The 21834-nt window shown below is 39.3% G+C and overlaps 1 protein-coding gene across 1 annotated transcript in view; it reads left to right on the forward strand.

Annotated features, from left to right (window-relative positions):
* Positions 1-21834, forward strand: part of LAMA2 (laminin subunit alpha 2) — a 613971-nt gene that overhangs the window by 366187 nt on the left and 225950 nt on the right. The window contains exons 18-20 of the mRNA XM_049652971.1: positions 3242-3328; positions 11344-11555; positions 18438-18544. Coding sequence (XP_049508928.1) covers positions 3242-3328; positions 11344-11555; positions 18438-18544 — 406 coding nt within the window. The remainder of the gene's footprint in view (positions 1-3241; positions 3329-11343; positions 11556-18437; positions 18545-21834) is intronic.

The following is a 21834-nucleotide window of genomic DNA, read 5'->3' on the forward strand; positions in this document are numbered from 1 at the left end:
ACACACACACACACACACACACACACACACACACACATAAAGAAAGACTATTTCAAGGGGCACCTGGGTGGCTCAGTCAGTTGAGCAGCAACGTGGTTTCTGCTCAGGTCATGATCTCATGGTTGGTGGGTTCGAGCCCTGCATGGAACTTCATGCTCACAGCATGGAGCCTGCTTGGAATTCTGTCTCTCTGCAACTCCCGTGCCTGCTTGCTATCTCTCTCAAAATAAAGAAAGAAACATTAAAAAGAAAAGAAAAAAGAAAAGAAAGACTATTTCCATGTGCAGACCCTTACTATCTAGTCCACTGGTAGCTTCTCATCTTCCTCCTATTTGTGGAAAATGCCCGCTGTTCTTGGATTGCCTGTGTCTTCCGCGGCATGAAGTGGATAATTCAGGAAGCAGAACACTCTCTCTGCTGGTGTAGAGCCAGCCAACTAGTGTTAGATGACATAATCTTGGAATCACTTAAAAGCAACAATGATCTCACAGTTCCCTCTTTCTGTCACAGAAGAGTTAGCTTCATTTTTTGGCCAAAATCAGTGTCAAGTTGCTTGCTGCCGTTGCCAAAACAAATTTCGTATGCGTTTTTGTTGTACGTATTCCTTTCTCCTTCTCATTTTAGTTTTGTTGTCGAAAGTCCTCTTCTCCATAGCTATAACTGTAATAACAGCAGTAAGGGAGTGAGCCCTCAGTTTAGACTGTTTAAAGAATATTGAGTTCTGTTTCATTTAAAATTGTTTAATGTTTATTTATTTTGGAGAGACAGAGAGACAGAGTACAAGCAGGGGAGGGGCAGAGAGAGGGGGAGACACAGAATCTGAAGCAGGCTCCGGGCTGAGCTGTCAGCATCTAGAGCCTGGTGCAGATCTTGAACCCATGAAACGTGGGATCATGACCTCGGCTGAACTTGGACCCTTAACTGACTGAGCCACCAGGCGCCCCTGAAATCCGTTTTATTTAGATGCATCATGTCAAGTACGTATATTACCAAAAGTTTCAACATATTTAATTCTTATCAGTAGAATGATGCTGTCTGGTTAGAGGGAGAAGAGAATGTCAGATTAGGAATGAGAGGTCCTGGGTCCGATGCTCAAGTCTCCTGGATACCAGCAATGACCTTGGGCAAGACAAATGATGCCTGCTGCAATCCATTTATAAGATTTTGTGAAAATGTGATAAAATTGTTTGTAAAAGCACTCTGAAAATGCAAAGAGCTAGTCAAATCTAATATATCGTTATTCCTTAAGATTTTTCCTGAAAAGGTGTTGATTTTTGTCAGTGGGTACATTTTACTTTACTTCTGTTGGTTTTAACTGACACATGAATATATTTAAGAATTTGAAATCTATTTTATGGTTTTACAGTGTCAGAAACCCTGTCAAGCACCTTTGACATGACTTATGGTAAACTAATTTAGGATTTTAAAAAATAGTTGGCATGATTTTCTTTCAATCACTGTAGTCCCACATGAGTGGGAAACCTAGGGCATCTCGTTAGAGTCACTTTGTCCCTAGATGATGAGACAGTTATGGAATGCCAATTTTAAAATAAGACATACATGTGTTCTAGAGATTTGTCAAAATCCAGTCCTCCCTTTTCTGTCTGAAAACAATAGCAAATCACGAGGTGAGGAAGGAAAAAAAATCTGTTTCTTTCCATTTTTACATGTGCCTGTTTTCTTTAATGCAGTCACTCGCCTGCCAAGAAAATCACTCATGGCGAGGTCCTTTTAGGTCACGGGTGACAAGTGCCAGGCTGCTCTCTAAAAGATGGCCCTCTTCTTACAGAACACAGGCTGGCTGTGACTTGGTTCCACTCTTTCTGGCAGTCACCACAACCCCCTCATGTGGAGTCTTTTATCTGGGTAATATTTATAAACTCAAGGTACCCCAAACCAGGCGTTGCCCCCCCCCCTTGCCTCAACACATTCATTGTGATTCTCCACTGAGTTGAAATCTTTTAAATGCTAGAACTACTTGGTTCTAATAGCTTCCTGCTATAAAAAAAATATATTAAATCTTTGCAGGACTGCTATGAGTTAAGCCAGAAGAACATTATTCAGAAGTAGTACCTGTGATCTGACCTGCACAAAAGTTAAGAAAGTAGTCCAAAGTCATTCAAGTGTCAGGAACAGAACAAGATCGAGACTTGCATTGTTTACTTTGTTGTTCACTCCTTAATTCATTTAGCCATCAAGCAAGCCTCTACTGAATCGTCCTGTCATATATAATAGAAAAATAAATCTATTTAGGGAAAACATAATGGGAGAAAGATTAATTGGGGGCATTTTGTTTTAAAATGGCAGAGCAGCAGAAATCACAGAATTCAGAATGCTTCATAGGTCTTCAGAGAGTGATTGTATCAATCTTGGGGTAAGGGTTCCTGCCTGAGAGATGTCTCTCACAAGGCAGAGAAGTATGCCGTAGTTGTACCTGCTGTTGAAGGCTAAAGCTGGCATGTAACTCTGTAATTACTGTGCTGGTTCCTAATTTGGTGTTCCATTCTGTTACTTCAGATCCAAACTGGAAATATGTACAAAAAGAGAGATAAACCTTGGAACATGCCAGAAGATGTAGAATGGCAAGGCTTTTTTGTTTTTGTTTTTTGGTTTTTTTTTTTTTTGATTGCTTGGTTTTATTGTAAATTTAAGCAGAATATGCATGCTTTATCTCTTCTGAAAACTTTTTGGAGGATTTCATCTGTGTAAACAGCAGACCTATGGGTCCACATGGGCAGCAGCTCGCACACATGCATGCACTCATGCACACACACACACCCATGGAACCAATGCTGAAAGTAGAAAACCACCATTATTTCCAAGATCCCATACTGAGTTTTCCAAAATCTCTAACAGATTTTTCTGGGCTGCTTCAAATTCAGAAGGATTTGGCTAGAAAGCATACGATGCCGCGTCTTGCCGGGCCTGGGGTAACCCTAAAAGGCAACTGTGCGGTGTCACTTGTTACTGATGATCACAGACCCACAACAGCCCAAAGTCAGTTAATAACATGCCACAAGGCTACTGCTCTCCACTGGGCTACATCCACGTCTGCAGAAATAGTAATGTCATTTCATCCTCGACTGGCCAGACCCTCATCTCCATCTGTGAGACGAGAATGACCAGCTTGTACCCTTTTGTCACAGCAGTTCTGGAGAAAGAGAATTGAAAATATGCTGCTAATGACATTGTGTATGTGCTTCTTCCTTGTCTCTGTTGTTTCCCAACAACATCCACATAGCTTTAGCCCGACGTGCCATTTAGACCGAAGTCTCGGATTGATCTGTGACGCATGCCCTGTCGGGTACACAGGACCACGCTGTGAGAGGTAAGCCTGTACCACACTGTCTTTCAACATGATTTCTACCTTGGGAGCTATAAAACCAGAGGCATTATCATCCTTTGTACTAGTTCAGAAAAGCTGCCACACTTGGTGAGGTGAAATCAAGTTTCTCACTGCATGTGTCAAACCAATGCATTTTGTTTTTATAGTTTATTTATTCTCTAGAAATTGCTCTATAAATCTCCATTCATTCAGAGAATGTTTGATTAATGTTTTAATCTTAAAGGGTAAGCATTAACCTACAGTCTTCCTAGAAAGTATTGCTCAAGTGGAAAGTCATGCACTTTAAGATTTATCTTACTGTCTATGGTGGCACCATTTATTTTTCATAATTAGATTTTTGTTCTTAAAATGTGGCTTAAATGTGTGGTTCATAGTTCAGCAAGTGGCCTATAATTTACCTTAAATATATTTGAAAATAGAAATAAAATGTGATTTATTATTGTGATTTATATCCTCCTCTAAGTACTTCTAAGCCAGTATTTTAATTCCTGGTGATTTTATCGGGTTGCTTTGCAGTGGAACCTATAGATAGCATTTTATGTAATTTGTGTGATTATTTTTCTCCTGAAACACTTGTGAAGGAAAGATTCTTCTGTATTTCAGTCTCATTATAAAAATGGTAGAAAATTCTCCCTTGATATCATTGACAAGTACACCAACATCTCTCTGGTTTTAGCACTGAAAATAGTCCCCTTTGCTGCCATCACTGGGGTGTGGGGACAGCAGAGGAAGTGACCTGCTTTCAACAAGGCGAACACCACAGAGGGCTATTTCCGCCTATCCTTTTCTGTCCTTTCATCCCCCTATTTCAACCAGGCTGCATAAAGTTAATGAAGCAGGAGCCAATCACCCAGAGAGGATTTAGTCAACAGCTAGCAGTCTGCGGACAAAGTGCCCATGACAGTTTCCAGCAGCAACAAGTACTATTTGTGAGCATGGCAACATCTGTAAATTAGTAATGGAAGAATAGAACTGAAATAAGGATGATTTATTTGCAACTGAGAAACTGGAGACCTTTGTGTTAAGAAAAAAAAAAAAAAGGAGGGCACATGTATATTACTTACTATAATAGCAGAACATATCATGGCCAAGACAGATTTACATCAAACGCCTAACCCCACCTTGGGTCACTAGAGGCAACCTTTTTTTTTAGCAACTGGAAAATGACAGCTACTCTTTCATAAAATGCCATTAAATCCCACTTATCTAGGTGACCATAGTCTCTGATGTGTTTGTATTACTTCGCTTCATGCTCCGTGTTTTCCATACATAGCAGATGATAATTTTTGAATCACCTACAATTTGAAATTCTACATTTTATTTAACAAACGTCAGTTCAGCAACTGCCATGTGCCAGACACGGGACTAGACATAGGATCTAAACAGATGCAATCTACCACCCTCACCTTCAAGCAGCTCACATATTTCATGTGGATAAGAATGGTTGACTGTATTCTGGAGACAGTTCTAATCTGAATCATAAAAACTACCAAGGAAGGAAATACCTCACAGTAAGCATGATTTTCTGTTTAAAAAGAAAATGGAAATGGGCATACATGGCTTATCAAATGGCATATCTTATCTCCAAGTTTTTCAGCCAAAATAATGTTAAATTGTTGTTATATGGAAGATGGAATATTATATTTTTCTAGCCAGAATTTGGGTTAGGGTTTTTCAGGAATATTTAGGGTTTCTCATTTCTCTGTATTTATATGAGCTTAGAAGTCCATTATTAGATGGATCCAAAATATTAGGAGAAACATTTTTGGGGATGTTCAGGCTGAAGTAGAAGGAGGGGAGAATAAGGGTCAGAGTAAAAAGGAGATACTGGTTGCATTGAAAATCTTGTAATCAAACCCATTCTGTAACTGATTGGTGTAATCAGTTTGTGCACATCATCTACATAAAATCAGCATTGGAGAACTGGAGCAGTGTTTCCCAAACCGTAGATGTTTTTGGAATAGAGTTCTGTGATCACACAAGTAAAAGTGCCTATTAGCATGTTGAAAGTTCTGACATGTCCTGGATGGAAGAAATCTGTTTAATGTGTTTAAATCAACCTTTTCTTTTCCTTTCTTGAAGTGTATCTGATGAACATCTTTACATTAGTTTCACGTATACAATATAGTGATTCAACAAGTCTATATATTATGCTCTAACTCAGCATTTTCTAATCTTGTGTGCCCATAAATTCCTGATTTTTTAAATCTATAGTAAAAATGTATCTCAGGTGGACAGGAATTATAATTTTATATTCTTTATCTCAATTTAATTTCTCTTTTGAGACCAAATCTCCATATGTGGGAGCTGTGAGAGCTTGGAAACATAATCTCAGTCACATAAACTTTAAATTTTCTCACTGTTATATACCAATTATTTCTCAATTGTAAAAATTTGTCTTTTTTCTCTTCTCCCCATCTCCCAGGCTTGAACCAAAGTTCTAACAAGTTTACTTAGTACCAAGAAGCTTGAATGCTTGAGTGAATGTGTGGGTGTGGCTTGTGTGTGGGTGTCGCTGAGTGTTTGGCTATGAGTTTGTATGTGTCTGTGTGTATGTGTGTGTGTGTGTGTGTGCATGTGTTTGGCTATGAGTTTACGTGTGTGTCTGTGTGTGTATCTCTGTGTGTGTTGGCTATAAGTGTGTGTGTGTGTTTGGGGCAAAGGACAGATGGTGAGCCAATCAGTCCTGAGTAGTTCATCAAAGCATATTTCTTCTGACTTCTTCCTTTTTCTCGTCCTCCTGACCACCTTTCCCTTCAGACCTAATCACTGGGCACCACTGTACCACTTATGTGGGTACAGGACTCACTCTGCTGCTTTCACTCCACCCTAGGACCCACCAACTCTATTCTCATCCTTTCTCCTCCATCTGCCTTTCCCGCTTCATCCCATTTTCTGTTGGGGGATGAACTACAGCAGGAAGGGCCACATTCATAGAAATGGTGACTTTTACAGCCCAAAGTCCAGAAGATTCCTGTGTTTCTGCTTTGGTCCTTGTCAGACCCCTTCACTCAGTCATGTAGCACAATGGTCTTGCTGCTAGAATTGAGGGAATGAAAACAATCATGAACAAGAGGACGGCAAAACAAGATATGACAAAATATTGACTAGTCTCTTTTTTTGAGTTGACACACAATGTTACATTAGTTTCAGGTGTACAACACAGTGATTCAACAACTCTATACATTATGCTATGCTCACCGCCAGTGTACCTACATCTGTCACCATACAACACTATGGCGGTACCATTGGCTATGTTCCCTATGCTGTACGTTTCGTCCTCATGACTTATTCCGTAACCGCAAGTCTGTATCTCTCACTCCCCTTCACTATTTTATCTGTCTCCCCACCCACCTCCCCGGTGGAAACCATCAGTGTGTCCTCCGTATTTATAGGTCTGATTCTGCCTTTGCAAGTTTTTATTCACTTAAAATATCGACTGATATTCTATAACATGTAGAACACTGGTTACACTTTTCAGAAACTTGCTTGGAGTCACAGCACCTGTACTTTCAAGTATTACTTCTTTCCTCTAGAGAATGTTTTAAACAAAAGAAAAACAAAAGGGAGGTTAAGGGAATGAGGTATTCACCATGGCACCTTGCTAAGATTCTGGATATCTATCATCTGGTCACGGGGAGGAAAAAAATAGAAAAAATAAGAGAAAGTATCTATAAGGGCAAATAGGGATGAATGTTGGAGCATCAAGAGAAATTTAAAAGAACATGGAGAAAAAGTGAGCTAAATTCTGATGACACCTTCTCTCCTGGGCACCAAGCTACTTTCAGAATAAGTTTGTAGCCTCAGCAACATATCCTACTTAATGGAAAGACACTTAAAAAGACTGTGGCAAGTTGGCCCAGTGGGATACATAGAACCACATGAAAGTTAATGAGCTATGTGGACCCTTTTAACCCTGTCCCCTCCCTAGCTGCCCAGATTTTAACAACTCCTCTGCAAGTGAGGGGAGAGAGGTCAACGTCAAGACTAATTTCACAATGGCCACTGAGAATACAAAGGATATTACAACCTAATATCTTAAAATTTGGAAAATACACCTACAGTTTTATCCACATGATTCATATTCTAGGTTAGGAAAGTTTATTTTTGCTTTTAAAATTTCAATTCCCAAATCTTATTTAGATATTCTCTGCTTCATAAATTCCTGACTCTGAATTGAGTCTAACTGCCCTATTACCACTATGCTGATGAGAATTTCTACTCATGCCTGAATCTCCTTGAACCCTTGAGGTTCAGATGGAGCGTGTGGAGGTACAGAAATTTAAAAAAGCAAGACAGTCATAGTTAACATGGTAACACCATTAGGAAAACTATGACTCCAAGGAAGGTTCCAAAGTCTGCTCCTATGTGATTGTGCAATTTGTATACTGCACAAAAGTCCTCAGCCAAGGGGGAGATTGGGAGCTAGAGTCCAGGGTGCTCAGTATGTCTAGTCTCTCTTCACTTTTCTGCACATGACAGAGGGAACCCTTTTTTTCTAATTTTCAGTGAGGAACCACGTATGTTGGCAAACTCATTGAGTCCTTAGCTGATTCAATCACCTGGGAGGTATTAAGAATCCAGTGTTACTGCACAAGCCCTGCTGTTTATACCCCAGCCACTCTCCCTCTGTGCCTTTGCCAACACTGTTCCCTCTGACCACAAGATTGCAGTCCTTCCACTCCTCCACCTGAGACTAACCCTGATCAACTTTTAAAATTCAACTCTAGGGGCACCTGGGTGTCTCAGTCGATTAAGCAGCTGACTCTTTTTTTCTTTTTTTTTTTTTTTCCTGAAAGAGAAAGAGTGTGAGTAGGGGAGGGGCAGAGAGAGAGAGACACAGAATCTGAAACAGGTTCCAGGCTCTGAGCTGTCAGCACAGAGTCTGACGTGGGGCTCAAACTCACGAACCATGAGATTGTGACCCAAGCCGAAGTCTGATGTTTAACTGACTGAGCCACCCAGGTGCCCCTTAAGCGACTGACTCTTGATTTCAGCTCAGGTTCCTGAGAATGAGCCCTGTATTGTGCAGAGCCTGCTTGGGATATTCTCTCTCTCTCTCTCTCTCTCTCTCTCTCTCTCTTTCCCCTTGCTCGCTCTCTCTCTCTTAAAATAAATAAACATTAAAAAAAATAATTCAACTCTATCACCCCAAAAGTGTCCTTGATGAATCCTAATCTGAGTTGGTTGCCCTTTTCTGTGTTTTCACAAGAACATTGGCTTCTCTCTAGTAGCTCCCTGCCACATTTTTAAGCTCACCTTTCTTCTCTACAGACTGCAGTGTAAAGGCTGTGCCGTGTTTATGTTCATGATGAAGTGCTCAGTAGGTGTTTGAGGGGGGGCAGGAGGGGAAAAGAGCAAGAGCCTTTCTATTTTGCTCATAGAAATTGAAGCACTGTTTTCAGTATATAGATAATGGGAACAGAGGCCGCATATTTTAGGGAAAAGTTACTGTAAAAATGATGGAGCAGAGCAAGAGAACTCTTGCCAGTGTTGCTCTGGCTTCTCATTGTCATTTCACTCTTGCTGTCCTCTCTCTCCCTCTCCCATCTCTTGCTCTAATACTGTTCCTAAGTCATCAGTGGAGAGAACCATTTTACATAATTGCCTGTGGTATCTAGAATCTCATTACGTTAGAGGGTCTCTTTGTAAAATACTGCAATTGGATATGAAAAAAGTTAGCAGATGTGGAAAGGAACAGTGACTTTGTATTGTCAGGATATCTAACTGTAGCAAGGAATCCAATAAACTGTGCTAAAAAAATATCCTCATTTTGCCTTGCGTATGAAAATGAGACAATCTGAGATTTCAAATTACAGTTCGTTTGTGTAGAGTGAAAATCCGAGAGACTGGCAAGGTCTAAAGGGCTGTCATTCACACTAATTTTAATTAAGTGAATCCAACTTGATCAGACTATAAAACATTATTATTATTAACAAAAGTTATATAATTAGCAGTATAATATTCGCTGGCCCTAGAATTACTTTTTAATCTCTACTGAAACATTTTTATGTCTCTAGAGCTACTATTATTCTATGTATGGAAACACACACATATATACACTGGTAATAGAACCTGGCATATGAATTATGTGTCATGTATATTCAATAAGCTTTCTTTCATGTCCTACAACAAAAAAATAAAGGCTGCTTCTTCAGTTATTCTACTTAATTGCAATTATTTTCTCATGAACTAAAGGTTCTCTTCATTGTGGGAAAATTTTGGACTTATTAATTTGGTATCTATGTTAAGAAAAATTCCCAGATCTTGTTATATAATGCCATCTCTCCTGAGGGCAGTAAGTCATTTTGAGGAAAGTGAGCTGAAAATAATGGGTTTTCGTTGGCTGTGATAATGATCATTGTATATTGTTATTCTAGTGGAGCAAAGCCACTCTTTTAATGGTAAACAAAATGAGATGTGAGTATATGTGGATGTGATCATAAACTCTGAATATCAAGTAAGGCAAGGAGAATTGGGTTAAAATTCAAAAGTACCTTCTTATTAGCTCTATGGAAAACCACTTCTGAAGGGATTGTGGGGAAATTTTATGTACTAAAACACAGTTCAGATTTTACAATAGATAATTAATAAGCAATTACATTTGTGGGTGACAGAATTCTTCCAAGCAATATTAACACCATGACTTTCACAATTTATACAATATTTTGTGGATATAATTAAACCTAGAAATTTCATTTAAAAAATTATGATAAAAGGTTAATTCTCTATAAAGCAAGATTATTATGGCACGTACACATGTTCTAGAAAATGTAAAGCGATTAATGACTTTGCCCCATAATTGCGATGTTATTAAAATATCCTCATATGATGTAATGGATTTAAATCATTTCTATTTTGAATGGTAGAGAGCATTTCTCTACACAGTGACTTCTATGTCCGTGAGTAGATGAGCATAACAGTAGTGGACTATTGAAATTATATTCCCCCACATTGTTTTTGTTCCCCTTCAGTTTTGATCCTTGCTGTACAAGACAGATGACAGAGCTAGCCTGACTGTAAGCCTATAGATGCACTGTTTTGTTTCTCCTTTCACAAGTGTGGCTTAATATGAAGCATGAGCAAATGTAACTGAAAGAGAAGGCAGAGCAGAATAGAAATCGATGCCTCCTAAAAGCGTGTATCTGTGCATCTGTGACATTGAGTAGCATTTTGAAACAACATATGGATAAAGGGAATTTTGATAATATAATTTAAAAAATCTCCTCTGCTATGCCTTATAAATAAACAAACTTGTTTTTCCAATATACTGTAGAGTAGCATCTAGTCCTTAAGACAAGAAACCTACAGGTTGCTAATATGAGTTGTGGGCACAATTAAGCATCACCTTACGGCACGTACATAGGATGCCCGCATACCTGCTTCTCGCTAAAGGTTCTTCCGTGAAAATCTGCCTCTGTATGCATATGCAAATATATACAAACCCATTAGTAATGCAGTGATACCCAAAACCCCCCCCTGAATAATAATGAGAATCTTTTGAGTCACAATTTTCTATTTAATAAATTCTGAATTCTCACTGCTGAATTTCCTTGTAAGCCTGTTTCCTCATAACAAGCTTTTGCTACAACAACAAAAAGTGTGAACCTTACATATTTGTACAGAAAACAACCAATTGGAATAGATACATATGATGTGTTGCACTACAAAGGCTTTCCAACATGGACCTGGATTCCTCTAGAGTGCCAGCAGCAGATTTCTTATTATGCTTTGGTCTCGTCTTCAGTGCCAGTGACAAGATTTTTTTTTTTTTCCTGGCTGAAATCTAATTACTAGTGGGGCTGGCAGGATTTCATCTTGTATCTACACTGCAGTTATAGAAAAACATTTTTTAATCACCTTGCATTTGAGAAAAGGAACACTTAACAGGAAAACATATCATCCTGGGAGAGGGTAGTATGCAAAGTATATAAACATTGCTTTATGGGCTTTATGAGTTCCTCCCAAATACTCACTGATGAAATTTTACTCCTTAGGTGTGCAGAAGGCTATTTTGGACAACCTTCTGTACCTGGAGGATCATGTCAGCCATGCCAATGCAATGACAACCTTGACTTCTCCGTCCCTGGCAGCTGTGACAGCTTGTCTGGCTCCTGTCTGATATGTAAGCCAGGTACAACAGGCCGGTACTGTGAGCTCTGTGCTGATGGATATTTTGGAGACGCAGTTGATGCAAAGAACTGTCAGCGTAAGTCCTGAACTATTGACGCCTCTGACAGAATTGATGCATTGCACCTCAAAGCAGCTGATGAGTTCTTGAGTGGGGATTGGAGGGTAGGAAATTATGTGCAATACATGTGTGATAGATGCACAGCCTATACACAGAGTCTGCATATTCTAAAGTATTTCTTTGTACTAATAGAGTAAATCCTTTGAAAATAGCTGCATTGTCAGAGTGTTGTTTTTCAAAGGATGCACATATCTTTATTTACATGTGGAAGGAAGATTTTAAAATCAACTTGTGTCCATGGTAGGAGAGAAGAATTTAGAAAAACTAGGTAAGTGCCACTTATCCTTATTATTTATTTCAATTGTAATCATTTTCTTCAAATGAATTTTTGTCCATATTATTTCTTTAGTACCTGTCTGGAGGTGTTAATCTGTTATGCTTTCATATGTGAACTCTGCATTCTTGCATTTCATAATAGGTGCCCATATTTCCACACACTGGCATTTATAATTCTTGAATGATTGACCTTCACCGTGGGACTATTCACAGAATGATATTTCTGTGTTTCCTTTCACAAAATTAGCTCTTGTAGGGCTTCATCTGTGTTCATTAGTGCACATCTCCTGTTTCTTCCACTTCCCTGGCCTCATTATTCAGTGTTGCATAAAATCAAATAATGCTTTGTATTCGCAGTAGTGCAATATGCAAGGGAAATCTTGTGGTGCAGAGTCCAGTGGAATGTGAATCCGTGTCAGCACCCAAGTATTTGATGTGCCATCCTTGACTTCACCTGCCGCCATCATCTTTAGGTAGAGCCAGTTATGATGCCAACACTTCACTCTGTCAAGTTCATTACGTAAGAAGGGGCCCTTCCAGTCACTCAGTTGGGACCTACGACCTGCAAAATTATAGAGACCGCTGGAAATGTAGTCTTTTCACTGTCTCTGCTGTAGACACCAAAGACCTGGTGGGACACCCCACTTCAATAACCAACCTCACAGGGCTGGAAGATGAGTGCCAGATTTTTGTCATTTGCAAATCACAGTTGGTTAAACAAAAAACAAATCACTCTCTAGGACAATAAGCATCTGTTGATATCGCCTGTAAATTGGTATTTTTAAAAGTTTTTTTTAAAGTTTATTTATTTGTTTTTGAGAGAGAGAGAACACAAGCAGGGGAGGGGCAGAGAGAGAGGGAGACACAGAATCCGAAGCAGGCTTCAGGCTCTAGGCTCTGAGCTGTCAGCACAGAGCCCAACACGGGGCTCGAACTCACGAACCATGATATCAAGACCTAAGCTAAAGTCAGACGCTCAACTGACTGAGCCATCCAGGTGCCCCAGTATTTTTTTTAAAGGCAAGATTTCCAACAGGCACAGAAGCACACTTTACCAGTATAAAATCATAAGGGGCTTAAGAAGTTCTCCCATTCAAAGACATCATCTAAGATCAACACTTTCTGGCCATGTGACTCTGGACGAGACAGTTGACCTCACTGAGATTCAGTTTCCTCATTTACATAAAGGGTCATGATTTTCTGTGAGGTTTCAAGGATCCAGCCCAGAGAGAGTGTCCAGTGTGCCGCTTGGGCCTGGGATGCTCACAGAGAGGAGTGCCTTTGGTAGCAGTGTTCATAGTAGTTGTATCTGTGAGTCACTCATTTTAGAGCTGTGTTCCTTGTTTAGTGACCTCCTTTTCTGTCTTCCATTAAGCCCCTCCGTAAAGTTGAGGAGACATTGTTCCACTCATTTTATTGTGATAAATTGGGGATCTGTGGCATAAGAACACATAGGAAAATATGGTATAGAAACATTTTGAACCATTGCCAGTTTTTATACCACTTGCTATGAAGCACATATAGAAAAGATTAGAGTTTTTAATGATCTTCAACATATAAAAATATAAGAAATATACTTATTTTGATAATTTTCTTATGTATATTAGTTTATCTATGCATAGGTAGTAAACCTCAAGAAAAGAAAATTCATGATAAACCATTATTTTAGTTGCCTCTAGGTTTGCTCATGAAAAGTGCACCACTACAAAGAAATGTATTTTGCTTTTGAAATTTATGTTATTGTTTGTGTCCTACATTTCATTTTAAAATGCCACTTAAAACTTTATATTGCCTTTGTGGGTTTTTTTTTCAAGTTTTTATTTTAATTCCAGTTAGTGAATATATAGTGTAATATTAGTTTTGGGAGTAGAATTCATCACCTACATAAAACACCCGATGCTCATCACAAGTGTCCTCCTTGACACCCGTCTCCCATTTAACCCATCCCTCTGTCACCTCCCTCCATCAACCCTCAGTTTGATCTCTATAGTTAAGAGTCTATTTTTATGGTTTTCCCCTCTCCTTTCCTCGCTACGTTCATCTGTTTTGTTTCTTAACTTCCACTTATGAGTGAAATCATATACGTGTCTTCCTCTTACTGACTTGCTTTGCTTAGCATAATACATATCATTGCAAACAGCAAGATTTCGTTCTTTTTATGTCTGAGTAATATTCCACTGTATATACATACCACATCTTCTTTATCCATTCATCAGCTGATAGACATTTGGTCTCTTTCCATACTTTGGCTATTGTTGATGATGCCACTATGGACATTGGGGTGCATGTGTCCCTTTGAATCATTATTTTTATATATTCTGGGTAAATACCTAGTAGTGCAATTGCTAGATAATAGGGAAGTTCTATTTTTAACTTTTTTTGAGAGAGAGGTGAAGGGGAGGGGCAGAGGAAGAGGGGGAGAGAGAATCCTAAGCAGACCCCACACTCAGCACAGAGCCCAATATGGGGCTCCGTCTCACCACCATAATACCATGACCTGAGCCAAAATCAAGAGTTGGATGCTCAAATGACTGAACCACCCAGGCACCCTATTTTTAACTTTTTGAGAAACCTTCATACTGTTTTCCAAAGTGGCTACATCAGTTTGCATTCCCACCAACATTTGTTTAAGAGAGTTCCTTCTTCACATCTTCGCCAACTTTTTTCCTATGTTGTTAATTTTAGCCATTCTGATAGGTGTGAGGTGGTATCTTATCGTGGTTTTGACTTGTATTTCCCTGAGGATGAGTGATGTTGAACATCTTTTCATGTGTCTGTTACCCATCTGTATGTCTTCTTTGGAAAACTTAGTTTTCCATTCTCCCCATTCTATTCATTCTCCCCATTTCTTCACTGGCTTATTTGTTTTTTTGGTGTTGAGTTTGTAAGTTCTTTATAGATTTTGCATAGTAACCTTTTCTCAGATATGTCATTTGCAAATATCTTCTCCCATTTCAAAGGTTTCCTTTTAGTTTTGTTGAATGTTTCCTTCATGCTGCAGAAGGTTTTTTTTTTCTTGATGAAGTCCTAATAGTTTGAGTTTTCTTTAGTTTCCCTTGCTTCTAGAAATGTGTCTAAGAAGTCGCTATGGCTGATGCCAAAGAGGTAGCTACCTATATTCTCCTCTAGGATTTTGATGGTTTTAGGTCTCACATTTATATCTTTCATCCATTTTAAATTTATTTCTGTGTATGGTGTAAGAAAATGGTCCAGTTTCATTCTTCTGCACGTTGCTGTCCAGTTTTCCCAACACCCTTTGTTGAAGAGACTTTCTTCCTTGGATATTATTTTCTGCTTTGTCAGAGATTAGTTAGCCATAGTTGTGGGTCCATTTGTGAATTTTCTATTCTGTTCCATTGACCTATGTGTCTGTTTTGTGCCAGTACCATACTGTCTTGATGACTACAGCTTTGTAATATAGCTTGAAGTCTGGAATCATGATGCCTCCAGCTTTGCTCTTCTTTTTCAAGATTGCTTTGGTTATTCATAGTCTTTTGTGGTTCCATACAAATTTTAGAATTGTTTGTTCTAGCTCTCTGCAAAATGCTGTTGGTATTTTGATAGGGATTGCATTCAATGTGTAGATTTCTTTGAGTAGTGGAGACATCTTAATAATATTTGCTCTTCCATCCATGAGCATGGAACATTTTTCCATTTCTTTGTGTCTTCTTCAATTTCTTTCATAAGTGTCCTGTAGTTTTCAGAATACAGATCTTTTGCCTCTTTGGTTAGGTTTATTCCTAGGTATCCTATGGTTTTTGGTGCAATTGTAAATAGGATCGTTCCTTGATTTCTCTTCCTGCAGCTTCATTATTGGTGTACATAAGTACAGAAGATTTTTGTATGTTGATTTTGTATCCTGTCACTGCTTTCATTATTTTTAAGATTATGTTAAGTTATGGTAAATTTAATCCTATATTCCTCATCCTGAGAAAAAAGAACTTATAAATTCTAAATTATTTGGGATTTAAAAAATTGAAGTGTAATATATATGAGACTCACATAAAGAAAGTGAAAGTATATTGTAATAGGGATGTGAGGACAGATGGTAGCTGCACTTGAGATGAACGTGATATAATGTATAATTGAATCACTACATTGTTCACCTGAAACTAATGTAACATTATATGTCAACTATACTCAAAAAAACATTAATAAAAATTAATTTTAAAAAGAAACTGAAAGCATATACAACAATTCTAGTGGCGAGTGAAGTAGAAATTTACAAAAAGTATTTCTCTTAGTCTTTTCTCACACCCCTGCTATGGAGTATGCTTAGGCTATTGTCTGAGGAATTGGAGACTGGAGCTAGGCCAATTCTTCAATGGCCACCAAACATGTATCCACTTAGCAGACACAAAAGGTCAAATCCCTGGAAGAAAAATCAGCCAGTTTTGGGGAAAGCAGTATAACTAAGTAGAACCTTGAGCCAGGGGAACAGGAAAATAGCATAGGCTGATGGAGGAGCTATTCACAATGTAGTTATAAGTTGTGCTCAAAGTATCCAAAGACATGAGGTATTAGATAAAATTTACCAAAACCATCTATGAATGTTCTAAATTTTTCTGTCATCTCCCCCTCACATATTTATTCTGGTGTCAATGCAATTATATGTACCATTAAAGTACACCTGTAGGGTGTGTCATTAATTACGTTCTATTTGTTTTTTTTTTAATATTTTTTTTAACGTTTATTTATTTTTGAGACAGAGAGAGACAAAGCATGAATGGGGGAGGGTCAGGGAGAGGGAGACACAGAATCTGAAACAGGCGCCAGGCTCTGAGCTGTCAGCACAGAGCCTGACGCGGGGCTCGAACTCACGGACCATGAGATCATGACCTGAGCCGAAGTCGGCCGCTTAACCGACTGAGCCACCCAGGCGCCCCTAATTACGTTCTATTTGTGAAAAGTCCCTTTAATTGTTAGACTGATTTATTATGTTTCAGGATAGCATCAAATAGCTTCATCACATAGAAATGATAAAAGATTACTTAAACCAAATATATTGGAAACAGTATACAAATTGTAAAACAAAGTGATTTTTAAAAATTATAATGCTATATTCCTAATACGCTTGAAACAGCGTCTTCATTTTATATACTTTTTAATTGAAAATATTTGACATATGACATTGTGTAAATATAAGGTGCACAGCATCTTACTTTGATATGCTTATATATTGCAATACGATGATTGTTGTAGAGATATTTATTCCTTTGCACAATATAGTACAATATTGTCTATATTTTTATACTGTGTAATAGAGCACCGTAGCTCATTTACCATTCACCATTTACTACTTGCAGGTGTGTGCCCTAAACAACAACAATTTTACCCCCCCCAACCCTCCATCCCCTAGTAACTACCATTTTACTGTCCATTTTATTATGAGTTTAATTTTTTTAGATTCTGCATCTAGATGATATCATGCAGTAGTTAGCTTTCTTTATATGACATCTTCCATTTAGCGTAATGTGGTCAAGGTCCATCTGTATTGTTGCAAATGGTAGGATATTCTCCTTTCTCATGGCTGAATAATATTCCATTGTGTATATATACCATATCTTTTTTATCCATTCATCTTTGATGGACATTGACATTTTTCCGTATCTTGGCTACTGAGAAAAATGCTGCAGTGAACATAGGAGTGTACATATCTCTTCAAAATACTGTTTTCATTTCCTTTAAGTATATACTCAGTAGTAGAATTGCTGGGTTATATGCTAGTTCTATTTTCAAATTGTTTGAGGGACCTCCACCTTGTTTTCCAAAGTGGTTGGATCAATTTACATTCCCACTAACAGTGTATAAGAGTAAGTCTTCAAGACATTCTTCAGCATCTGTTGTTTCTTGTCTTCTTGATAATAGCCATTCTAACAGGTATAAGGCAATATCTCGTTGTGGTTTTGATTTGCATTTCTTTGAGGATTAGTGCTGTTTAACATCCTTTCACATGCCTGTTGGCCGTTTTGATATCCTTATTGGAAAAAATGTCTACTTAACTCTTCTGTCTTACATACTTTACTAATCTTAAAGGTGTGTGTCCAGGTACAATATATAATATTCACTCTCAAAATCAAAATAACAATGACTACATTAATGTTTTAATAGCATCTGATGTGCCAGGCACTGTGATATAGCTTTACGTGAATCATCTCTACAGCTTGTAAAGTTGTAAGGATCAAAGGGTATAATGCCTAATGGAACACCTAGCAAATCAGAAAACATTCTTTTTTTTTTTAAGTTATTTATTTTGAGAGAGACTGAGACAGCATGAATTGGGGAAGGACGGAGAGAGAGATGGATACAGAGAAACCCAAGCAGGATCTGTGCCAGCGGTGCAGAGCCTGACGTGGAGCTTGAACTCATGAAACCGCAAGATCATGACCTGAGCCAAAACCAAGAGTCGGACACTTAACCAACTGAGCCACCCAGCCACCATGAAAACATTGTGTTCTAAAACTTAGTTGCCAAAGTTACCATCTGGAGGATACTATTATTTAACAAGCCTATTAAGACTGTTGGAAATGTTTTCCCAACCGAAGATGTCTTTTCTCTTTGCAGCTTGTCGCTGTAATGTCAACAGCTCCTTGTCCGAGAGTTGCCATGCTAGGACAGGACAATGTGAATGCAAACCTAATGTGCAAGGACTGCGGTGTGATGAGTGTAAGGTAAGGAGTAGGAGCTGGCCATGAGTCACTTCCTCCTTGAAAATGTTCATTAGCTTTCAACGACATACATATGAGTATATTGAAAGAGGAGTTCAGGATTGTACAATCCTACATGTACAATCACTGTGATCATTGGAGAGTTTTTCCAAAATAGAACAAAATTTGCTGTGCACTAGCATTTGGCCTTCAACCTATATTTCCTTGGCAGCAAATTTGTATAATATTTACTGTAATTCAGATGTTTCTGAAACAAAGAAGCTATAAATTTAATCTCAATCTGCAGTGAGTAAAATACTCTTTGCTTTTATATTGTTGGCAGAATGAAATGTGTCACACCCTTTGTTTTTAGCACTTTGTTCTAGTTCTATCATTGACAAGTTAGTTACAGGGAGCATTCTACCTCAGAAAAGTTTTCAGTAGAGAAGCTAATCAACATAGTTTTATATACACCATTTTTATAAAATGAAATAAAATTCACAACATGTTGCTCTCCGTTCCTGAACGTTTTGCCCTGCCTTCAGTATGGCACACCCCTTGAGATTCCTTCACTAGAGTGATGGATTTGCACTACCTACTTCTTATAAAAATGTATTTTGGCTTATAAAGACTTAAACTGAACGAGCATTTCTCAGATGGCAAACTGGCCTTTCTGTACTAAGTTTGGAAATACCTTCTGCCTCTATCTCTTGAATAATACCAAATGCTCTTTTGTTTCTTTGTTTTCTTTTTCTGTTGGCTTTTAAAGCCCGATATGTGGTGGGATCCAGAGAAGCACTTCTGTGTGTTATGTGACTGCAGTCTCGTTGGTTCTGTGACACCACAGTGTGATATTACAGGAAGATGTTCATGTAAATCTGGCTTCGTAGGGAGACACTGCAACCTCAGCAGGCAGGTGCACCGACAGGAGGAGCAGTCACAGAGAGCGCACCGGGTGCTGGGGCCTCCTCAGAGGTGGGGTTTCAGCAGCTCCAGCGGGTGCCCTCGGGGAGCCTATCGGCCCCCAGCTCCGGTAATCCCAGAGGCGCTGCATGTCTCATGCCTCCGCATGCTGTGTTCCGTGTGCTGCCGCTGACCTTTCCCGATGGCATTTTTACCAAATAACGGTTGCTCGGTGTGCACAATTGCAAATGTAAACACTAGACCATTCCTGCTTAAAGCTTTGCCTTTTGAAAATAGCTGTCCGTGTATTTGTTTTTAATTTTTTTAAAATATTTTTTTAACGTTTATTCACTTTCTGAGAGCCAGAGACAGAGTACAAGCAGGGCAGGGGCAGAGAGAGAGGGAGACACAGAATCCGAGATGCGCTCCAGGCTCTGAGCTGTCAGCATGGAACCCGACGTGGGGTTCGAACTCACGAACCCCTGAGATCATGACCTGAGCTGAAGTTGGGCGCTTAACCAACTGAGCCCCCCAGGTGTCCCCTGTCTGTGTATTTTTAAAAGTATGTTCAGGTTCATAGGTTCATAAAAGTTTCAGTTTCCCATGGATATGTAGAAGTTTATTTGTAGAAAGCTGTGATCTTACAGGTGGAAGGAATTTCAGACCTCCGAACAGACTCACTTCTGTGAATGAACAAATCTAGCAAAGAAAGTGGCTTTCCCAAGAAAATCCAGCCCATTGATCTGACGTGTTGTTCACATTTCATCATAATGGATGGCTTTGTTACTTTGCCACATCATAAGCTTGCCCGTGTATACCACAAGTCACACACTCTCACACTGCATGTATACCACATACACTAAGTAAGGAAGCATGTTTTCTACTACAGAAGTTTAGTCCCCCATCTTAGTAGACAAAAGAAAAATACTGGCAGTAAGAGCAAAAGGGAGGAAGGGAAGAGAGAGGAGGAGGAAAGAGAGAAGAATAGGTCCAGGGCCATGTTGCAGAGTGACAGGAAATAAGACTTACCAGTGTGGAATCACAGCCTGGTGGGGAGGAGCAGGGAAGGGATAGAAGAAAGTGAGAGTAAAGTAAAAAGTAACAGGGTAGAAAAGAAAAAAAGAAAGAATGCATTATTCTAGGCTCTTTATTGGCATTTAAAAAAAAATTAATGTTTATTTTATTTTTGAGACAGAGAGAGACATATCATGGCTGGCGGAAGGGCAGAGAGAGGGAGACACAGAATCTGAAGCAGGCTCCAGGCTCTGAGCTGTCAGCACAGAGCCTGACGTGGGGCTTGAGCCCATCAACCACGAGATCATCATGACCTGAGCCGAAGTTGGACACTCAACCAACTGAGCCACTCAGGCGTCCCTCTTTATTGGCATTTTAAGAAAATTAGTTCTGGGGTACCTGGGTGGCTCAGCATCCAGCTGGCTCAAGTCATAATCATCTTGTGGTTCATGAGTTGGAGCCCCGCATCGGGCTCTATGCTGACGGCTCAGAGCCTGGAGCCTGCTTCAGATTCTGTGTCTCCCTCTCTCTCTGCCCCTCCCCCGCTTGCAGTCTGTCTCTGTCTCTTTCTCAAAAATAAATAAACATTAAAAAAATTTATAGTGAAAAAAAAAGAAAATTAGTTCTGGTATTGGTCCGCCTCGGGTCAAATCCCAGCCTCAACACTTCCTAGCTATGACAGTTCCTTAAGTCTTTCTGTAATACACCTTCTTCATCTGTCAGAGGACCCACTTCATAGGGTATCTAACAGCCTGGATCCTCCAAGAAGCAAATGTGAAGAGATTGACTGGGGGAAATGCCTATGAAAGTTGAAGGAGAAGAGAGCATAGTGTACAGGGAGCCTCCTGCCATAGTGCAGGCTTGACTGATGTGAAAGGGGAAAGGGAAGGAAAGATCGAGCAGAAAAGCCTCATTCTGTGCATTTTGCCAAAATGCCAAATGCTTGTCAGGCCAAACGGAAGTGCCCGAGCACCAGTTTTCCGTTTGAGGAATCCTGGATTGGGCAGAAAGACTGTTGGACTTTATTGTAATCAGTCTTTGACCTGGAGAAGCATGACCTGGTGTGGGTTCCCCCAGTGGATCCACAAGAGTGGAAACCGGAAGATGTCAATCAGCCAACTCGCTGCAGATTCTCTCGCAGGGAGACCTGCCCGGGCGCCTCCGTGGCGGGCTCTGGATTGTCATGGGAACAGTACATAAGGCACGCATCTGGAGAGTTCTTAGCGAATGCTAGGTATCATTACTGTTGTTGCCATTGTTGTTATTAGATGAAGAAATCTTTAAAAATTGTTTTTCAAAAACAGATACGTATATTTAAAGTAAAAGAAAGGGATCGAGACTGATCAAAATGTCTCCAAAATATAAATTTAGCAGAAATTCTGCTCTCATTCATGGCC

The sequence above is a fragment of the Panthera uncia genome (genome assembly GCF_023721935.1).
Source record: "Panthera uncia isolate 11264 chromosome B2 unlocalized genomic scaffold, Puncia_PCG_1.0 HiC_scaffold_24, whole genome shotgun sequence".
NCBI lineage: Eukaryota > Metazoa > Chordata > Mammalia > Carnivora > Felidae > Panthera > Panthera uncia.